Raw genomic sequence first — 19,032 nt, 5'->3', positions numbered from 1 at the left:
CATATTGTCTCCCCATCATCAACTGTGGCCCCATCTGGACGCTCAACTGACTGACCCACCCAGGTGCCCCCAAAATGTAGACATTCTGCTGGCTTTTTCTAGTTTGCAAGTCCATGTTACCAAATGAGTTTTGATGTCAGGAGTGGTTTGGCTGGGGTTTTTTCTTTTAAAGAAATCTATGGCTACAAATATGAGGAGCTGATTTGGAGCCCACATAATCTGCAGGATGCAGTATGATAGGAGCCAGAAAAAAAAAATTTAAACCTAAACCCAAAAGAAAACAAGAATCTAAACATAATCTGCTAAAAATAAAATAGCAGTGTGGACAAATTGACTAACTGAAATTCTGTGTGAACAAAATTCAGATTTCTCCAGCTGACCAGGTCCCTCAAGCAGCTGGAAAAATGATGTTAACTCAGTGTCACTGGCTGTGGTCTCTCCCTAGAAATCTAATTTTCACTGTTGTGAAATTCTCTGAAATCCAGTGACTCCGGAGGGGACCTGGATTGTGCTCAGGCTCTCCATCCCATGCACAGATACTGCTCTCAAGGCCATTAAAAAGAATCTGCTTTGGAAGCAGAGCGGGGATATAGTCAGGCTTCCCAGGTACAATGGGTGCCCGAGATGATTCTTTCACACTTCAGCCCTAAGACTATTGTCTGCATGAAGGCAGACATTCCATTCCGTGACTGAGAAGAATTTCTAATATCAAGTAGAAAGCAGGAGTAAAGGCACATTTGCATTAAAGTTGTGCAGATAAATGCAGCCCAAAGTAACTGAAACCTGAGCCTAGAGTGACGTGACTCTTCCATTTTAATATCTAAGGGAACTACTTGTATAATGCCATGGCAACAGCATCACCTTCAACGGTTCTCCTGAAGAAAATCTTGCAGAAACACGATCCCAATACGTGAAGATTTGGCATTGATTTGATGAGCCAGTGGTCAAAGTATTTCATGTCTTACTGTGTTTCGTTGTGTACTTTTTGACTTTTGAGAAGTTGCACAAATAACATTCAGCTTAGAAAAATTAGAATACATAAGCAGCTAAAGAAAACTATTCCATTCAGATATAAGCACTGCCTTGCAGTGATTTTTCTATGCCTATATACCCAACTATATTAGAGAGGGACAGCAAAATATTTTTTTGAGACAAAGAATTAAAGGGTTTCCTCGTCATAGGTCTTCACTGAAAGAATAATGAAGAACTGTCAATCAAGAAAAAAAATTAAGCCCAGAGTGGAATGTTAGGGGGAAAATATTATGAAAAAAAAGGTAGTCTTGTTCATAAAGGTAAGTATCAACTGTAAATACTTAATGTGGGCAAAGTGGGGATAAAAACAAATTTAAAAACAGCAACATAACACGAGTGCCACAGAAAATAACTTTAGGTTGTGTTAAGTTAAATGTGTATTAAAGGCTTAAGAGCAAACACAAATAAGTGGAAATGGGATGTAAACTTTCCAGACTAGTAGAAAAAATATCAGTTCACTAGAAGTCAGTGTCTTAGTCTGCTCCAGCTGCCATCACAAAATACCAGACTGGATGGCTTAAACAACAGAAATTTATTTTCTCCTAGTTCTTGGAAATCCAAGATCAAGCTGCCAGCCTATTCAGTTCCTGGCAAGGGCTCTCTTGCTGGACTGCAAATGGTCACCTTCCTGCTAACTCCTCAGACAGAGAAGAAAGAGAGAAAGCAAGCTCCCTGGTGTTTCTTCTTATAAAGGCACGAATCCCATCATGAGTGCCCCATCCTCATGACCTCATCTAAATCTAATTACTCCTAAAGGCCCCCACCCCCAAATACCATCACGCTGAGGATTAGGGCTTCAACATACAAATTTCGGAGGACACAAACATTTAGTCTATAATTGTCAGCAAAGGAAGACAAGGACACGAAATAAATAAACCAAAATCACAGTAAATTAAAAAACAAAACACATAATTCATTGATAGAAGTATCAAAATGTGACTTATTTATTTTACGGCGTAGTATCTAGTAGCAAAAAATGAAAGAACTTGATCTACATCCATCTCCACAGATATCAATAAAAATAGATCTCATAAACAAAAAAAAAAGGAAGGTGCTGGTTGATAAGTAGAAGATGGCTTCATTTGTATAAATGTTAAATACAGGAAACCACAGCCTATGTTTTCTACAGGGATATTTAGGAGATTTATGAATATTTGGGAACTGTACAAAAAAATACAGAGTCATGGCTTAGAAGAACAGTTCCCAATTTCAGAAGACTGAAAACAAAACAAAACAGAAACCAAAACCGGAGAAGGGGGTTGAGGAGGAGTACAAAAGAACTTTTGGTTTACCTGAAACAAATTTTAAACACCTGTATGGCAGGCCTAATGTTAAGCATTGAAAATAATACAATGACCAGGAACAGGTTTACTGTTCTCCCAGACCTAATGGTCTGAAGGGAAGGCAGATGTTAATCAAAGAATTACAAAAAATATAAATTATAACTATGGTAAGTTTATGGAGGGTAGTGGGGGAGTGCAGGAGTAGGGAGGAAGGTAGCACGCTAAATGGAGAAGCCACCATGTGCAAAACCCTGGCAGTGGGAGTAGACATATATAAGGCAGTAGGGCTGAGGCTGGGGAAGGGGTAGGGGTTTGTGAGGTGGGGCCAGACCATTTAGGTCTTGCAGGCTGCTTTAGGGCTTGGACCTTATCTGTAAAGTAGCAGAAAGCCATTGACAGGTTTCATTTGGTAGGGGATATTAATCAGACTTGCAGTATTAAAAGATTGCAGTTGGGGCCCCTGGGTGGCTCAGCTGGTTAAGCAATTAGACTCTTGATTTTGGCTCATGTCATGATCTTGCAGTTGTGAGATAAAGCCCCAAGTTGGGGTTCCACGTTGGATGCAAAACCTGCTTAAGATTCTCTCTCTTCCTCTCTCTCCCCACCCCCCACTCACGCACACACTCTCTTTCTCTCTCTCTCAAAAAAGTGTTTTTTTAAAAAAGATTGCTCTTGATCTCAATTGGAGGGGCAAGAAGAGATGTGCGGGAGTTATTGTAGCATCGGGTGAGACTGGGAGTGTGAGGAAAAGGAGGCAGAGGAGGTGAAATTCATTTCATCAGAGTCAGAAGATTTTTAGAAGAACATTCGAAAGGACAGTCTGATAGATTGTCCATGATTAGCGAGGCAGAAAGAGGTGAAAAGATGAGTCCCTGGCATCACTGTATGGAGTCTTGCCACTTCCAAGAGATGAGAATAAGACCAGGCTTGGAGGTGAAGATTTTGAGTTTGCTTTTGGACCAATTGAATTTAAAGTGCCTTTGAGACCCAAGTAGCGATTCAAGGAGGTAGTTGAATATAAATGTTTGAAATATAAAGGTGGCAATCAATCCTTGGGGACATGGGCAAATTCACTTATGGAGACACTGTGGCATGGGAAGGTGGCCTAAGTCATTGTCCTGACAAGTTCTGTTACAGCTGGCAGGTGGAGATGAACCTGCAAAGAATATGGAAAAGCTACACATTGGAGGCAAACCAAGAGTATAGCCAGGAAAGAAGATATTTCACCAAGAGGCAGTTGTCAGCTGTGATAAGGATTGCAAAAATGACTCTTTGGATTAGGCACCATGGAGGTCATCAGAAATGTTCACAAGAGCTGTGTTGGTGGAGTGAAGTGACAAACTGGAGTGGGCTGAGAAGTGAGCAGTAAGGAAAAGGAGGCAGTCCCTCTGAGGGGTCTGACTCTGAAAAAGAGAAAGAGAACAGCGACTGCAGTGGAATGTTGGGTTGAGGCAGAGTGATTTCTAATGCAAAGACCTGAATTTGTGTGTTTGCTTTAGGAAGTTGAGGGAGTTTCAGTTTCTGGCTTATCTTTTCTTTTTGAGGTTGACAGGGGCAAGTCACGAAATACAAAGAAGAGAAGGGGAGAGCAGTAGAAGTAGTTGTTTGAAAGCTTAGGGAAGAAGGTTTAAAGTGGCTACCAGTTACTAAATATGGGCTAGATAGGCACTACACTAGCCTTTGCCTTATACGTGTTATCTCCTTACATAGGGGCACAACTGATCTCTCCTACGTTGTAAGGTTTTTGTTTAATTTAGCTTATTTTTTTTTCTTTTTCTGTAGGAGTTTCTGTAGGAGTTCCTAGTTCAAATTCCACACTGCACACAGAGCTGGAGCTTATGAAGGGATGGCCAAGTCCTGGATGTAACTTCTGAAACCACCTAAAGCATTCTTGGGAATATGTTGGGCTGTGAGGTCTGGGGAGCAAGTGAAGTCCTGAGTGTGCAGAAGTGCATGGGACAATCTTGATAATGCACCAGGGCCACTTCTGTCTGATTGAAGTGGCTTTGAAGAAAGGGACAGGACCACGATGCAAGTTGGTGACTCCCCCGTCCTGGTCCATCCCTCCCTCCACACACACCCCATCCAAACCCTGACTTACTTGGTCCAATCTTAAGAAGGAAAGTACTGAGAGGGAAGGAAGAGACTTCATGTTTTTTCCTGATTCACTAATGATGTTGTCAAAGGCTCTGGGTGAGATACTTAATTTCTCTGTCTCCTGGTTTGCTGTCTGTAAAAGGGTGACCCTAATGCCAGGTTCCTGTGGGGACTGTGACAGACCGCATTACAAAAGAGGCTCTCTTGGATACTTCAGTCCCCACCCTTAGAGTTCAGTTTCTTCATCTGTAAAACAAAGCAATGGACTAGAAGTTCTCAGGTTCCGCCCAGCTCTCTCCTTCTGTATTCTCTCAGGGGGAGGAGGTAAAAAGGGAATGGGGGAAGAGAACTTTGAACTAAACCGGATGACAGGACTGCTCTTCCAGAAGAGGCACAGTGCTGTGCAAGCAGCATCTGTGAGGTATGCCTCAGTTCTCCTTCCAAACTTGTTTTTCCCAGGGGTTTCCTGAGGCCTCTCAAGCAGGCTCTCGAAACTGACCTGAAATATTCACAACTTGAACCATCAGGAAGGATTACTTTGATTCTGTCTGAAATCTTCCCTGCATTTGGTAAGACAGAACAAAGAAAGAAAAAAAAATTACTGAAGGAAATGAATAGGATAGTATTATCTATAAAAGACAATTTGGAAACTAGATGAAGATACAAGGGGTCTGTTTTACTATTGTCACTACCTATATGGATATTTGAAAAGCCTCCTAATAAAATGGTTTCTTGAAAGAATATCTGAAAATCTGTAGCTGTAAACCAGTAATTTTCAAATGCTCTTTTTCACCATGATAGACACACACACACACACACACACACACACACACACACAAACCCACATTTATGTTGCAATCCAGTACATAAACATATAGACTAAAACCAAGTTCCACAAAACATTATTCACCCTCACCATGCACCACACCATACACAACATACCCTGATGTTTTCTATTTTCTGCCCTGCTTCTTTAAAAAAATGTTGGTTGGAACCTACTCAACTCATTTCAAGAATCATTTAATGGCTCGTGACCTACAGTTTGAAAAACACAGTTCCAAACAGTATCAACTCATTCTGGTGGGCAATTGAATACTTGCCTGCTGGCCTGGGCCAGCAGGAGAGTAATGACTATTTGGAGAGGGATTGAAACAGAATGAGCAGTTATGGATATTTGCCCAGCCTTCTTGGAAAAGCCTGACCCTGGTCTGGTGATGGGGGCATCATCAGGGCTTAGCAAAATGAGAGCGTTTCATAAGCTACCATTTCTGTGTACATGGCCCACTTGCCCAACTTTTCTTACACGGGCTTATTTGCTTCTAGAATCTGTCCTGCCAACCCGCAGCCATGGCCTGCTGCTTCTTCCCCACTCGCCTCCCATTTCTGCCTTCTCAGAGGCACAAACCAGTCCTCAGGCATGTTTCCAATTTGCTGGGGATTATGAATTTATATCCTGTCCTCTCTTTCCTCTTCTCTTCCCCCCAAATGGTGACTGTCCCCCCAAGCCCAGGGTCATTAACAAAAGCAACATCTTCAAAGAGAAGGGATGAGGACATGACTGAGATTCGCTCAGTACTTAAATCCCATTGAAGTACCCAGGTCAGGCCTGGCAAGCAGGGGACAGACAGCCTGCATCTGGAAAAGAGAAGGTTTAGGGCACATTTGACTTCAATATTTAAAAACCAAGGGCCCAGCTGTTCAGTTCTTCAACAAATAGCACTAAAATACCTCCTGTAGAGGAAGGAAAGAATTTTAGGACAGAATCATTAATTCAAAGGACATCAAGAAAATACAGAGTAGACATCATCCTGATCTACTATTTAAAAAGATAACTTTAGGGATGCAATTTTACAATGCTTTATAAACAGGTCCACCAATCCAGGAGTGTTATATATGTGAAATGTTTACTAACTGGAAACAAATGTTTACATTGGATAAACTACCTCCTAAAAAGTCCATTTCCTCTGTTCATGCAAATGTTGCTATTTGTGCAGAGTGGAAGGGCATTTCCACTTCTCCTACCACAAAAGCTGTATTTCTTTCAATATTAAGGTTAATGAGGGCTGGGGCCCTGTAATCTACATGAGTAGGTTAATTCTCATGTGTCCTAGATAGTTGAGAGAGAAAGAGATTTAGAACTTTGGCTGAAGGGAGATGCACACACTGCCTGCAGTGAATGCATGCAAAGAAGCAAAGAACACTCTGTAGAAGGATCTCTATACCTCAGCTCCTCCATCTACAAGGCAGAGATGCTGAATGTGACCCCATACTCCCCTGTGCATGAATGAGAAGTTCCAGTTCAAAGGTATGTGACTCAAGGTTTGATTATATCATAGTAACAACGTTTTGTCAGAGTTGCCATGACATTGCTGGTAAGACACCAATCTTGAGTGTATTTTCAGAAATGGAGATGCAGTTTGAGTTGATCTCATATCCTGTTGTCAAGGTCATGGATGGATTTGCAAGATGCCCTTAAGAAATGTCTTCAGAGCCAAAGCATAAGAGACTCTTAAAAACTGAGAACAAACTGAGGGTTGATGGGGGATGGGAGGGAGGGGAGGGTGGGTGATGGGTATTGAGGAGGGCACCTTTTGGGATGAGCACTGGGTGTTGTATGGAAACCAATTTGACAATACATTTCATATTTAAAAAAAAATTAAATAAACAAATAAAAAGAAATGTCTTCACTGACAAAGTTGAAAGCTCAAAGTTGAAAGTTTCAAAACATTACAAATGAGTAAGACCATTCCTACCCTTTCATTAAAAAACGATAATACATTTTGCCTAAAGGCAAAAGAATGTGACTTCTACCCAGCTTTCTCCCCTACCTGGCTACTTTTGACATTGTTGTGATGAAAAAGGGTAGGGCGAGAGAGCAAAAGAGATGAACAAGAGACTCCTATTTGTTAGACCTCACAATAAAGTCCTCACTGTTACTGTCAAATGTTTAGATGCTTCACTTTTTTTTTAAAAATTAAACTTGATAAATAGAATGATTTGGGATTCATCCGTTCTGACACTGTCTAGCTCTGTGCTAGACATGCTGTACTAGAAAATGATGGTTTAAAAAAAAGTCTAGTAGTAGAGACAGCAAAGAGGTGAGCTAACAATTTAAGTTATGATTAGTATGAAGTTCAAGAACGGATAAAACTCATCTGTAATAATAGGAAGGGTTGCCTTGGATTGAGGTGGAGAGGACTGAATTTGGAGGAACAGGAGGGAATTTGGGGCATGATGGAATGTGTGCCATATTTTGATTGGGGTAGTTGTCACTGGTTATACATATTTGTCGATGAATTGCTTGCTTAAAATGGGCATGTTTTATTGTACATACACTACACTTCAATAAAGTGAAAACAAAAAATAATATAATATGTGATATGAAAGAAATGAACCAAGGGTGGAGGCAAAGGAGGAGTCTAACTGCAATGAAAGTCTCAAGAAGGCTTCTCTGTGCTGTCAAGGTTCTTGGCCATGAGTGAGAAAGAGGCCCATGTGGAAGGAATCCCATGAACAAAGGCCCTGACTGTTTTCCTTATTTTTCTTGCAATTGAGGACTTATATAAAGACAAGGTCATAATTTTACTCTTGACTGGGGAGTCCTTCTACATGTGGGTACACAGGAACAAGAGCTAAATGGTATGAGGTTTCTTTTTAAGGTGATGAAAATGTTCTAACATTGACTGTGGTAATGGTTGCACTTGTCTGTGCATATACTAAAAAACAATTAAGCTGTGCACTTTAAATGACTGAATTGTATGGTATATGAATTATAACCCAAAATTAAAAAAAAAAGATAATTCTATGATGAGGCAGATTTGGGTGCAAACTTTGGACACAGACTAAAGCAAAGTAACCTGGATGAAACCTTTCATTTCTACTTCCTTAGCATTCTGCTCACATGTTGAACCAACAAGATGGAACTTCAGATAGATCTTCTACTTCATTTGTAGGCCAAATAAAACCCATCCCTACCCCGGCCCCCCTGCAAACACAAAAAAATTATCCCAAACTAGATATACTAGACATCCATTTCAGATAGTGTGACACTTTGGACACCCTGAACAATTATCCCACCTGAAATAACAAAAATCCTGTATTACATTTATTATTTTAAATGTATTATTCAGCTGGCACAAAATTACCTCAGAGCCCTAAGGCAAAGTGAAATCCTGGGGAGTTCCGTGTCCAGAGCTGGTGAGAACAGCCAGAACAGGATGGGTTTTGCAGAGGTAACAAACGGGCTCAGGTTAACATAACAGTTTATTTCTCATTTATGCTTTGTGTCTGCAGGAGGCACTGCTCATTCTAATCCTGTGGGGACCCAAGCTGATGGAGGCTTCAATTCGTCATGTGACTATTGTACTAGATTTTCAATTCCTTGTATCATGCTTCTTTCTCTTAAGAGTTTGAATATATATTTTATATTTTATGTCCTCCCTATTAAGATTTATATTTGGAGTAAACACTCATCAAGTTCTTCCTGCTGAAATGCTCATCCCTACCAACCTACGGTTTTCTTTTTAAAAACTGGAATCCTCATACTCTATTTCAGTGATGGAGCTCCCTTTTATGTATTAACATCAAACCAGTTATTATAACACAATGGAATTGACACTAGAGTAGTGGGTATAAAGGAGACTATGGCTACCCTTTACTGTAAGATTTAAACACATTTAAAATAAGTTGCTTTAACTTGAGAGGAGGCTCAATGTGGTATGAAAAGTGCTTCCTACACTGAGAATTCAGGAAGCCAGTTTAGATTTTATGAAAAGGCCCTGTAATGTAGGGCCATGGTGATTATTAATTGAACTCTTTGAACCCTATATCCCGAAGTCATGACGTTATTTAGGTCCCTCTCTCCTTTGGCATGTGAAGGTTTACATTCTCAGCCTTTGGAGTATGTGCTGCCTAAACTGTCTAGCTGCTCTTGGACTGTTGAGTTATTCAGTAAGGATCTCTGCTCACTAGGCCATTCTGGATCCAAATGCCAGAATTCACCTTCTTTAAATATCATTCAGTGGATCACTTCACCTCTCAGAAAACATACCAGCAGAAAACACACATGCTGTCATATCAAATCCAAATTCCCACACCTGTTTTTCAATTCTTATGCACATACATACAAACACGTGTGTGCGTATAATGTGTAATATATATCACATACACTGTATATAAATAAATATATGTAAATGTAAAAATATTAATGGTAATGATTATAGAGCATTAACTAAGGTCCTACTATGTGTCAAGGTCTGAGCATGGTATCAACTTTATTCCATTTAATCTTCACAGCAACTTTGAAGGGCGGTTCTAGCGTCATCTGTGTTTTATAGGCAAGGACACTGCTCTCCTGTGTCTCCAAAACCCATGCCCTAGCCCTCATCCTACTGGGTCCCAATCAAGCGGATTGTTGCCTCCCCACCACACACTCTCTGAGTCAGGTCTCCCCACCACTTTCATGTCCCTCAAACCACTCTCTGCCCATTCAGTCTCCCTCCCATTCTCCCAAACCCTTACCACTTTTCAAGACTCAAGGCAAACCCCATCTTTAGGTAACGCCCTCTCTCCCATGTAGGACTGGAGCTGCATTTAAATTACCTTGAAATTTTAATTTCCTTGAAAACACCTAGCCCAGCCAAGCCATCAGTCTGGGTAGCCTCAATGGCTGCTCCCTCTTCTTGCCTGCCTCATCCAGCCCACCGCACACCCTGTCATTGCTGCTTATGAAACCCATCTTGACCCTATCTACACTTCTCCCCATCTTCACAGATTCCTCCAGATCCAAGACCTAGCATCTCCTGCCCGCATCAATGTAAGAGCTCCTAGATTTTATGTGCCTTCACTCTTGTTTCTCCAGTCCAGTCCCCACAAGGTACCTAGAATAAGGTTTTAAAATATGTTTTATATTTGTAAGCTTAAAACCCTTTAACATCATTCTGTTACCTTTAGAATAGAAGCCAAACTTTATCATGGTCCAGAGGCCCTGTATAATGGGTGTTATGACCACCTCTCCAGTGGCACTTAATCTACCAACCCCTTCATCCCTCATCACATTCATCCACTAGGTTCCTCTCACTTCTTTCAACACAGTAAACTCTTCCACATCTGGGTCTTTACAGATGCTATTTCTACTGCCGACTTTTCCCATTCTTCAGAACTCAGATTTAATGTTGCCTTTACAAAGAGGCTTTCCCTGACAGTCTTACCTAATTGGAATCTTCCTCTCTACTAGAATCCCCATTCACTGCACTCTGCTATTTCCTCCTTGGGCTGAGATCAAGTTCTATCTATGTATATGTAGATTTGGACATTTGTTCTTCCCCCAGCGCCACCCCAACACATAAACACACTGGACCACTGAAATGTAAGCCACATGAGTATTCTGGCCATGTCTGCTTTGTCCCCAGCACTCAGTACAAAGATCCCAATAAGCATATGTTGGCTTAATCAATCAATCAAACAAAGAATCAATTCTTCCAACTAGATTTAAACTATTTGACAGGATAATTTTCTTTTTCTCCTTAAAGCTCCTTTCTGAACACTGAGAATATGACAGGAACTCAACTTCTTACTAGTGGGTTGAATACGTGCTGAGAGCATGTCCTCTGCTTTCCAGCTAGCCTCAGAGATGAGATCGACGGGCTGCTGACTAGGATGGGCAACAGCCTCAAGAATCCCGACTCTGGGCTCTGCCATTTATTAACAGCATGATGTAAGGCAAATAGCCACTTAAGGTCTCAATTTTTGAAAATAAAATGGGTATAGTAGCCAATGGGCTGGATGCCTAAGATGTTAAAGATTAGGATATTAAGAATATTATTTAACAATGATTGAGTGCATCCTCTGTGCCCACACTGCACTAAACCCTTCAAATATATTATCTAATCTAACAAAACAATGAAGTAGGGTCTACTATTATCCCTTACTTTCTGTTTTCAGGTTCTGAGAGTTCCTCTATATAGTTTTAACAAACTCTCTTCCTAACCTGAAATAGTTTGAGGAAGGTTCTGTCCTTAAGGCTAGAAGAGCACTGACCAGAAACTGGGGCCGAGGAACATAGAACTCAAGACCCCAGAGAAGATGAGAGAAGTCCAGTGAGGCAGGTGTATGGCATGGAACCAGGAAGCTGAGGCGCAGTGGGGTAGGAATAATCTGTCTCCCAAAGTGGCTCTCCCACAAGGGCCCAGTTGGTAAGAAAGGGGTTAGCTGGGAGACATGATTTGTGGAACCAAATTCTCTACTGTCAATGTTACTTGAAACAATTGAACATCTGTTTGCCCATCTATGCTAATTTCATGGATGTAAAGTGAAAAGAGGGGAAACCAAGGCTCTTGAATGGGGGCCAGAAGAAGGGAAGGGAGGATGGTGGAAGTCAAAGAGCACAGAAGAACAGAAAGGAAATCCTCTCCACATGGCCAACAGCTCTACCCTCTGTTGATTGCTCTCACCCGTGTTCTGTGTGGGAGTACAAACACACATGCACACACATGCGCTCATGATGTAGCCTCCCCACCACAACTTCCTTTAATTTGTCTTCTAGGTCTCCAAGCAAGAGCTTTGGTTTCCTCTTTGCCTTTTTTCTTTCTCTCAAGCTTTCTATTCCTTCATTTGTCCTATTCTGATTCTTTGGCTCAAGAAAATTTCAACATCTATGGAGAACCCATTGCAATGTGATTTGAAGGGAACTTTACAACTCATTTCCTCCTCTATCCACCCCTCAAGACTGAATCTTCATAATCCATGCTAGAAAGAAAGAAAAAAAAGCAGTTGGGGAAGGGAAGTCAACTGGGTTGAAGTTCACTTGAAGCACAGTTGTCCTTGTACTGGGCACTGTGCTTGGTGTCTTAGTACATGATATCACTACAGCCTCATGGTAACTCTGGGAGCATGATTTTAGTGAGCCCCTCTGTTCTGACGTTCAGAGAGGCTAAGTTATTTACTTAAAGGCAGAACCAGGATTTGAACTTCAATCTTTTTGACTGAAAGCCCTCTGCAACATCATTCCTTCAGATTAGTATAATAAAAAGAATAAACAATGTCATACAGAAAACTATCATCAAATTATAAGTGTGTTCTCTAGTGGGAAAATATCTTCTCTAACTTTCCCCCAGGCATATAGATTAGGTAACTGACACGCTAGCTAACATGGTCTGTTCTCTAGGGAAATGCAAGCGAAGAAAAGGGAAGTTCATCAAGATGTGAGTGGTAGGTCTCTCTTTCAAAAATAAATAAATATTTTTTTTTAAAAAAGGGGGTTGCGCCTAGGTGGATCGGTCAGTTAAGCATCTGACTTCAGCTCAGGTCATGATTTTGTGGTAAGTTCGAGCGCCACATCAGACTCTGTGTTGACAGCTCAGAGCCTGGAGCCTGCTTTGGATTCTGTGTCTCCCTCTCTCTCTATCCCTCCCCTGCTCACACTCTGTTTCTCTCAAAAAAAAAAAAAAATGTGAGTGGTAGGGAGAATGTCCTGGGTAGCCAGCATTGGGTAGAAGACACTGGAAAAGAAGTTCAAAGTGTAGATCCTAAAGTTAAAGATGTCTTGGTAAATTTCGTTATTTTTTAAAATTGCTTTTAAAACTCCTACATGGTACCTGCACTCTCATCTCCTACCCTACATGATGCATACCCTGTCACTATCCAGTAGTATTTCCAAAGCTCTTCAAGTGAACCTGTTAACCCAAGTCCTTGCTGACACTTGCCTACAGAGTCCATTACTCATCTACTACTAATGCCATATTTTAATTCAGCTTTACTGAAACCTTCCCTTGGGTCTGTTTCTTTCTGCTTCCCCTCCCCAACCCTGATTCTCAAGGAAGCTGCAGTAAAACAATGTAGGACAATAAGCAAACAACATTGCTAAGACTCCTGCAGGCCACCCTGCTTACTTCTCACCTGACTCAGCTCTCCTTTGCCAAGCAGGGAAGAGAGCCCAGAACCCCAACAACTGAAGAGAGCCAGTCTTGAACTCTTTATCTGCCTGGTCAGTGTTGCTTGCATCGATTGCACATCAACTGAACTTCTACCATCAGGCTCACTGGTGGCCAAAAGTATACTTCTACAATCTCTCCAATGCTTTTATCCTGTAGCTTCCAAATGAGAGTTTGGTTGCCATGGCAACAGCCAAGTTCCGCCAGAAGGAGAAATTCCTTGTATAATGAGCCCAGACCTTGTGAAAATAAAGGAAATCTCATCTAAAATGGAGCGGGGGAAGCCCTGAAGGGGGAGCTCTCGTGCATATACCACTGTAACCAGCGGGAAGGAGGATCAGAATTATTCTGGCAAAGGAGGACATTTTTCACATAGGAATTTTGTCTCCTGCATTTAAGAAAAGGAAAGAAGATCCCTCCCTGCCCCAGCAACATTGCAGTAACCCCCACTTGTAGCCAATAAGAAACCACAACCTTGAATTCTTGTTCTTCTCCCATAAACTTTTGTTCTAAGCCACGCTCCTACAATATCCTCCTAAAACCCAATAAAAGCTGACCTTCCCTTTGTCCCTTTGGACTTGCTAATGGATCACCATGGCCTGCTTGTCCCAAATTGTAATTCTTCTGTTATTTCTGAATAAAGTCGGGTTTTCTTTGCTTAAATAAAATTACTCTTTGCTCTGTTTAAAGTTAACAATCTGAAGTCGACTATCAACAACCCTTGCCAGTTTTGGCCTAAAAGACTCAAAATTTCTTCACTACCTATCAGTTACTAGGAGATATTTATAGCATTTGTGTCTTGTTAATCACAAAGTGAATCTGACTTATTTCTTTTTAAAACACCTGGCAAATCTGGTCATAGAGAGATCACTGGGTTCCTGGGTCCTGGGCTATACTGGAGTCTGGAAAAAGTCTGGTCAGTCACACATACCACCATCCAAAGTTTCTCAGTCTTACCCCCCACTTTTGTTTAAGTGAAGGCATTGCTCTTCTCAAGCCCTTCTCAGGACCTGTTATATCATATAGAACTCCCAAACTGGAAGTTGGAGCCCTCGCCCACAAACTACCATTTTTCCCTTCTGCTCTAGCTCATCCAGTATTGTGTGTATGCCATTTTGTTGCCTTCTGTTGGAGAATTACCCCTCCCTTACTTAATATTGGCCAGTCCGTATGATGAAGATTGTATGACTCAGTCTTTAAGCCTGACCAGACTGAGACTTGCCTGGAAGTTTTGTCAGAAACAGATAGGAAGACACTCTTTTGTTTCAGAGGCCTGTAAACCATGGTAAACCATGAATCTTGGGCCATCAGGTCAAACAGGTGGGAAAATCTTGTATTAGTCTGCTCAGGCTACTCTAACATAATAGCACTCACTGGGAGGCTTAAACAATAGAAATTAGTTTTCTCACAGTTCTGAAGTCTGGAAGTTCAAGATCTAGGTGCCAGCAGGTTGGTTTCCGGTAAGACGTCTTTCCTGGCTTGCAGATGGCTGCCTCCTTGCTGTGACCTCACCTGCCCTTTCATCTGTACATGCACACTCCTTGTACTTTCTCTTCTTATAAGAACACATGTCCTATTGTATTAGGGTTCTACCCTTATCACCTCATTTAATTTTAATTACATCCTTAAAGGCTCTATCTCCAAACACAGTCCCATTAGGGGTTGGGGTTTCAACATATGAATTTGGGGGGAAATAATTCAGTCCATAACAGATTCCATAGAAGAAATGGAGAGAAAAGTGACATTGTTATAGTCAACTGATGCTGCTTCTCTATTCCATTTTCTTCAGTAATTTTCCTTTTCTCTGTAACTGTATTCTTTTGATTATTTTAAAAAATTCTTTTTCTTAGTTTATTTTTGAGAGAGAGCGAGAGAGCAGGGGAGGGTCAAAGTGAGAGGGAGAGAGAATCCCAAACAGGCTCTGCACTGCCAGGGCAGAGCCCGATGCAGCACTCAAACTCACAAACCGAGAGCATGACCTGATCTGAAATCAAGAATCAGACGCTTAACCGCTTAACCGACTGAGCCACCCAAGTGCTCCATATTCTTTTGATTATTTAATCTCATTTACATAATGACCATTGCTAAGAGATGACCATTGTTAGGAAAAATGAAGAAATGGTGTTGGGGATGTTAGAAATTAACAAAATAGTCTTTTCATTATAAATTGAGAAGAAATATCATGATCTCTATAGGTTATTTACATTCCATCTTAACCAAAGACACATTCACTATAGACCTCTCAAATATTTTACACATGTGACGATAGCCTTAAAAAAACAAACTTGGGGCACCTGGGTGGCTCAGTCGTTTAAGCGTTTGGCCCTAGCTCAGGGCATGATCTCACAGTTTATGAGTTCAAACCTTGCATCGGGCTCTGTGCTGACAGCTTAAGAGCCTGGAGCCTGTCTTCGGATTCTGTGTCTCCCTCTCTCTTTGCCCTTCCCCTGCTCGCTCTAGCTCTCTCTCTTTCTCTCAAAAATAAATAAAACATTAAAAAAAACTTTGTGGCCTCACTGTCTTCCTGCAGCACAATTATGAGAATATTTAGCTGTTCGAGTACCTTATACATATCACCAAGCAAAGATGAGAAAACCTCAGAATTCAACAAGATCTATGTGCTTATCACTTATGCATATATCAGATGTTGATTCCAAAAACTTCTACTTTTAAGGAGAAAAAACAATATCTATTCCCTTTCCATTCATACATGGAAAGCACCTAGGCGATAGCCCAGCCAGTTGCCTAAAGTTGAAGTATTCATTCTATAGTCTGAGGATAAAATTCATAATACTTATGTATTCAATTTAGGAAATGAAAAAAAAAGGACACAGAGACTGGTTAAGTCATCTCCTCATATATGCCCCAATTCCATCTTCTTGGTTAATACCTAGCTTTTAAGCCAATCTATCTATGCTATGGGACACAGCTGGGGGTGGGGGGTTTGAAACGCTGCCATTTTACTTATTATTTAACGCTTAATGCAAAGAAGGACTTCCATTCCTCTATGCTAAACATGGAGCTCTAAACTCTGACTCCTTAAGCACAGAAAATGTGCTTTGATTCACCTTTGTGTCCCCTGAAACTACTACTGCCCAGAGTCAGGAATCAAGAGATACTTTGGGAGTGAATATTATAAAGACACAATTATGACCTTGAATAATGACACTGGCAACTTTACTAAAGATATCTGATGGGGGGAGGAGGAGCCAAGATGGCAGAACAGTGTGGAAGTTTTTTGTGTGTCTCACGTCCATGAGATACAGCCAGACCAACACTAAACCATCCTGCACACCTAGAAAACTGATTGGAGGATTAATGCAACAATCTGCACAACCTGAACCACAGAACTCAGCAGGTACGCGGCGCAGAGAGGTGAACTGGGGGAGAAGCTGCGGAGGGCAGGAGGTATTTTTGTGTGTGGAGAGAGGACGGTGGGGGGGGGAGGGGAGGGGATACGGGAAAAACAACATCCCCAAAAAAGCAGCTGGAGAGAAAGTGGAAAAGTGGAAACAGCCCTAGGGACTGAACGAGAAAGGAGAAAGGAGAGGGTTTAAATTCCATTAAGACTATAAACAGGGGGAGCATAGAGTCTTAACTCCACAGCTCAATACCTGGCAGTGCTCTGGTGAGAAAGGCGAATCCCCAGGAGCAGAGTGGAGTCCAGGGTTCTTCAGGCCGCACGGGAGAGGTGGTTGCCCTGCTGGGAGGACACCTGGTAGAGGCTGTGTGGTCCCCCAAAGATAAGGCCCCAGTGGACCCAGGAGAACAACCACATTCGCTGGTGCTGGAACAAGGTCATTAAGGGTGAAGACTGGTGCCAGATGTGTGTTGTGATTTTCCATAATCCCTGAAATTCTGATGCTACACCATCTTGCAAACTTTTTCTGGGGCGGGCTGGCACCCGGCCGCAGTCTCTGGGCATCGGCAGCAGCCCGGTCCAGCAAATGTTCCTGGGTGCGGCCAGCACCTGGCCATTGCTTGGTGAGACCCTCCTGCAGAGCGGCCTAATGGGTCAAAGCCGCAGTCCCTCAGAAGTAAGGGTCGGGGAAAAACAGCCGCATCTGAGACGAAACTCAGGAGGGAGGTGTTGCCTGGGGCTTGGTCACGGACTGTGTAAAAGCAGGGAGTGGATGGAAGCTGAAGACAAAGGACAGGTGCGCGATTGCTCGCGGAGATCAGATCTGATACAACACAGTGGGTAACAGGGTGATGCCACGGGCAATGCTTCCGCGCATGCGCATACGCACCTACAAGCGCCTCAAGAATCCACCCCAGTAAGCTAAGCAGCGCCATCTAGTGGAGAACGGAGCCATTACACTAAACCCTGCCCAACTGGGCCAACCTCGCTCTTCAGGAACACAAGTCTCTCTGCCTGCTTAGTTTATGGACTATAAAGCACTTCATAGTTTGACTCCTAGGGGAAAATAAAGTAATTTCAGTTGTATTTCAGTCTGTTCGCTGGTCCATTTATTCAATTTTCTTTTCTTCTTTCTCTCTTTCTTCTTTTTTTTTTGTTCCTTTTCTTGAATACATAAAGAGAAAAAATTCATTTTTATTTTAAATTTCTTTAAAAATATTTTTCTTTAATTTTTTTCTACTATATTTTTTACTTTTGTGTAAATTTTTTCAAATTCTATTTTCCTTACATCATTTAATTTTAGTCTACTTCAGTGTATTCATTTTTTCAGATTTTCAAACGATTTCCTTTTTTTTCTTTCCCATTTTTTTCTCTAATCTGTCAAGCCCCTTTCAACACCCAGACCAAAACACACCTAGGATCTAGTATCATTTATTTGATTTTTTTTGTGTGTGTGTTTTTAATTTTTTAATTTTAATACTTTTTTAATTTTAATTTTCTTACCTCATTAATTCCTTTTCTCCCTTCAATATGATGAAATGAAGGACTTCACCCCAAAAGAAAGAGCAGGAGGAAACGACAGCAGGGACTTAACCAACACAGATACAAGCAAGATGTCTGAACCAGAATTTATAATCATGGTAATAAGAATACGAGCTGGAGTCAAAAATAAATTAGAATTGCTTTCTGTGGATATAAAAGAAGTGAAAGGTAGTCAAGATGAAATAAAAAATGCTATAACTGAACTGCAATCTCGAATGGATGCTGCAGTGGCAAGGATGGATGAGGCAGAACAGAGAATCAGTGATACAGAGGACAAACTTATGGAGAATAATGAAGCAGAAAAAAGGGGGAGATTAAGGCAAAAGAGCACGATTTAAGAATTAGAGAAATCAGTGACTCATTAAAAAGGAACAACATCAGAATCATAGGGGTCCCAGAAGAGGAAGAGAGAGAAATAAGTGTTTTGTGAGCAAATCATAGTGGAGAACTTTTCTAACCTGGGGAAAGACACAGACATCAAAATCCAGGAAGCACAGAGGACCCACATTAGATTCAACAAAAACCGACCATCAACAAGGCATATCATAGTCAAATTCACAAAATACTCAGGCAAGGAGAGAATCATGAAAGCAGCAAGGGAAAAAAGTTCTTAACCTACAAGGGAGGACAGATCAGGTTTGCATCAGATCTATCCACAGAAACTTGGCAGGCCAGAAAGGAGTGGCAGGATATATTCAATGTGTTGAATCAGAAAAATATACAGCCAAGAATTCTTTATCCAGCAAGGCTGTCATTCAAAATAGAAGAAAAGATAAAAAGTTTCCCA

The 19,032-nt window shown here is 41.4% G+C and overlaps 1 protein-coding gene and 1 long non-coding RNA gene across 3 annotated transcripts in view; one reads left to right on the top strand and one right to left on the bottom strand.

Moving 5' to 3' along the window:
• LOC111560842 overlaps positions 1 to 14,005 on the top strand; it is a 43,552-nt gene extending 29,547 nt beyond the window's left edge. The window contains exons 2-3 of one of the 2 annotated variants that reach the window (XR_002742986.2): positions 4,098 to 6,717; positions 13,335 to 14,005. This is a non-coding gene — a long non-coding RNA (uncharacterized LOC111560842). Of the gene's footprint in view, positions 1 to 4,097; positions 6,718 to 8,705; positions 10,937 to 13,334 lie in introns of those variants that run through there. The other variant, XR_006599359.1, reaches the window with a different exon arrangement.
• Positions 1 to 17,662, bottom strand: part of GJD2 (gap junction protein delta 2) — a 34,392-nt gene extending 16,730 nt beyond the window's left edge. The window contains exon 1 of the mRNA XM_003987299.5: positions 16,957 to 17,662. Within this exon, the coding sequence (XP_003987348.2) occupies positions 16,957 to 17,187 (231 nt within the window). The 5' untranslated portion in view covers positions 17,188 to 17,662. The remainder of the gene's footprint in view (positions 1 to 16,956) is intronic.
• Positions 17,663 to 19,032: the final 1,370 nt, after the last annotated feature.

This window comes from Felis catus, chromosome B3, assembly GCF_018350175.1.
Source record: "Felis catus isolate Fca126 chromosome B3, F.catus_Fca126_mat1.0, whole genome shotgun sequence".
NCBI lineage: Eukaryota > Metazoa > Chordata > Mammalia > Carnivora > Felidae > Felis > Felis catus.
The sequence above is the reverse complement of the archived record's forward strand: the minus strand, read 5'-3'. Positions and strand labels throughout refer to the sequence as shown.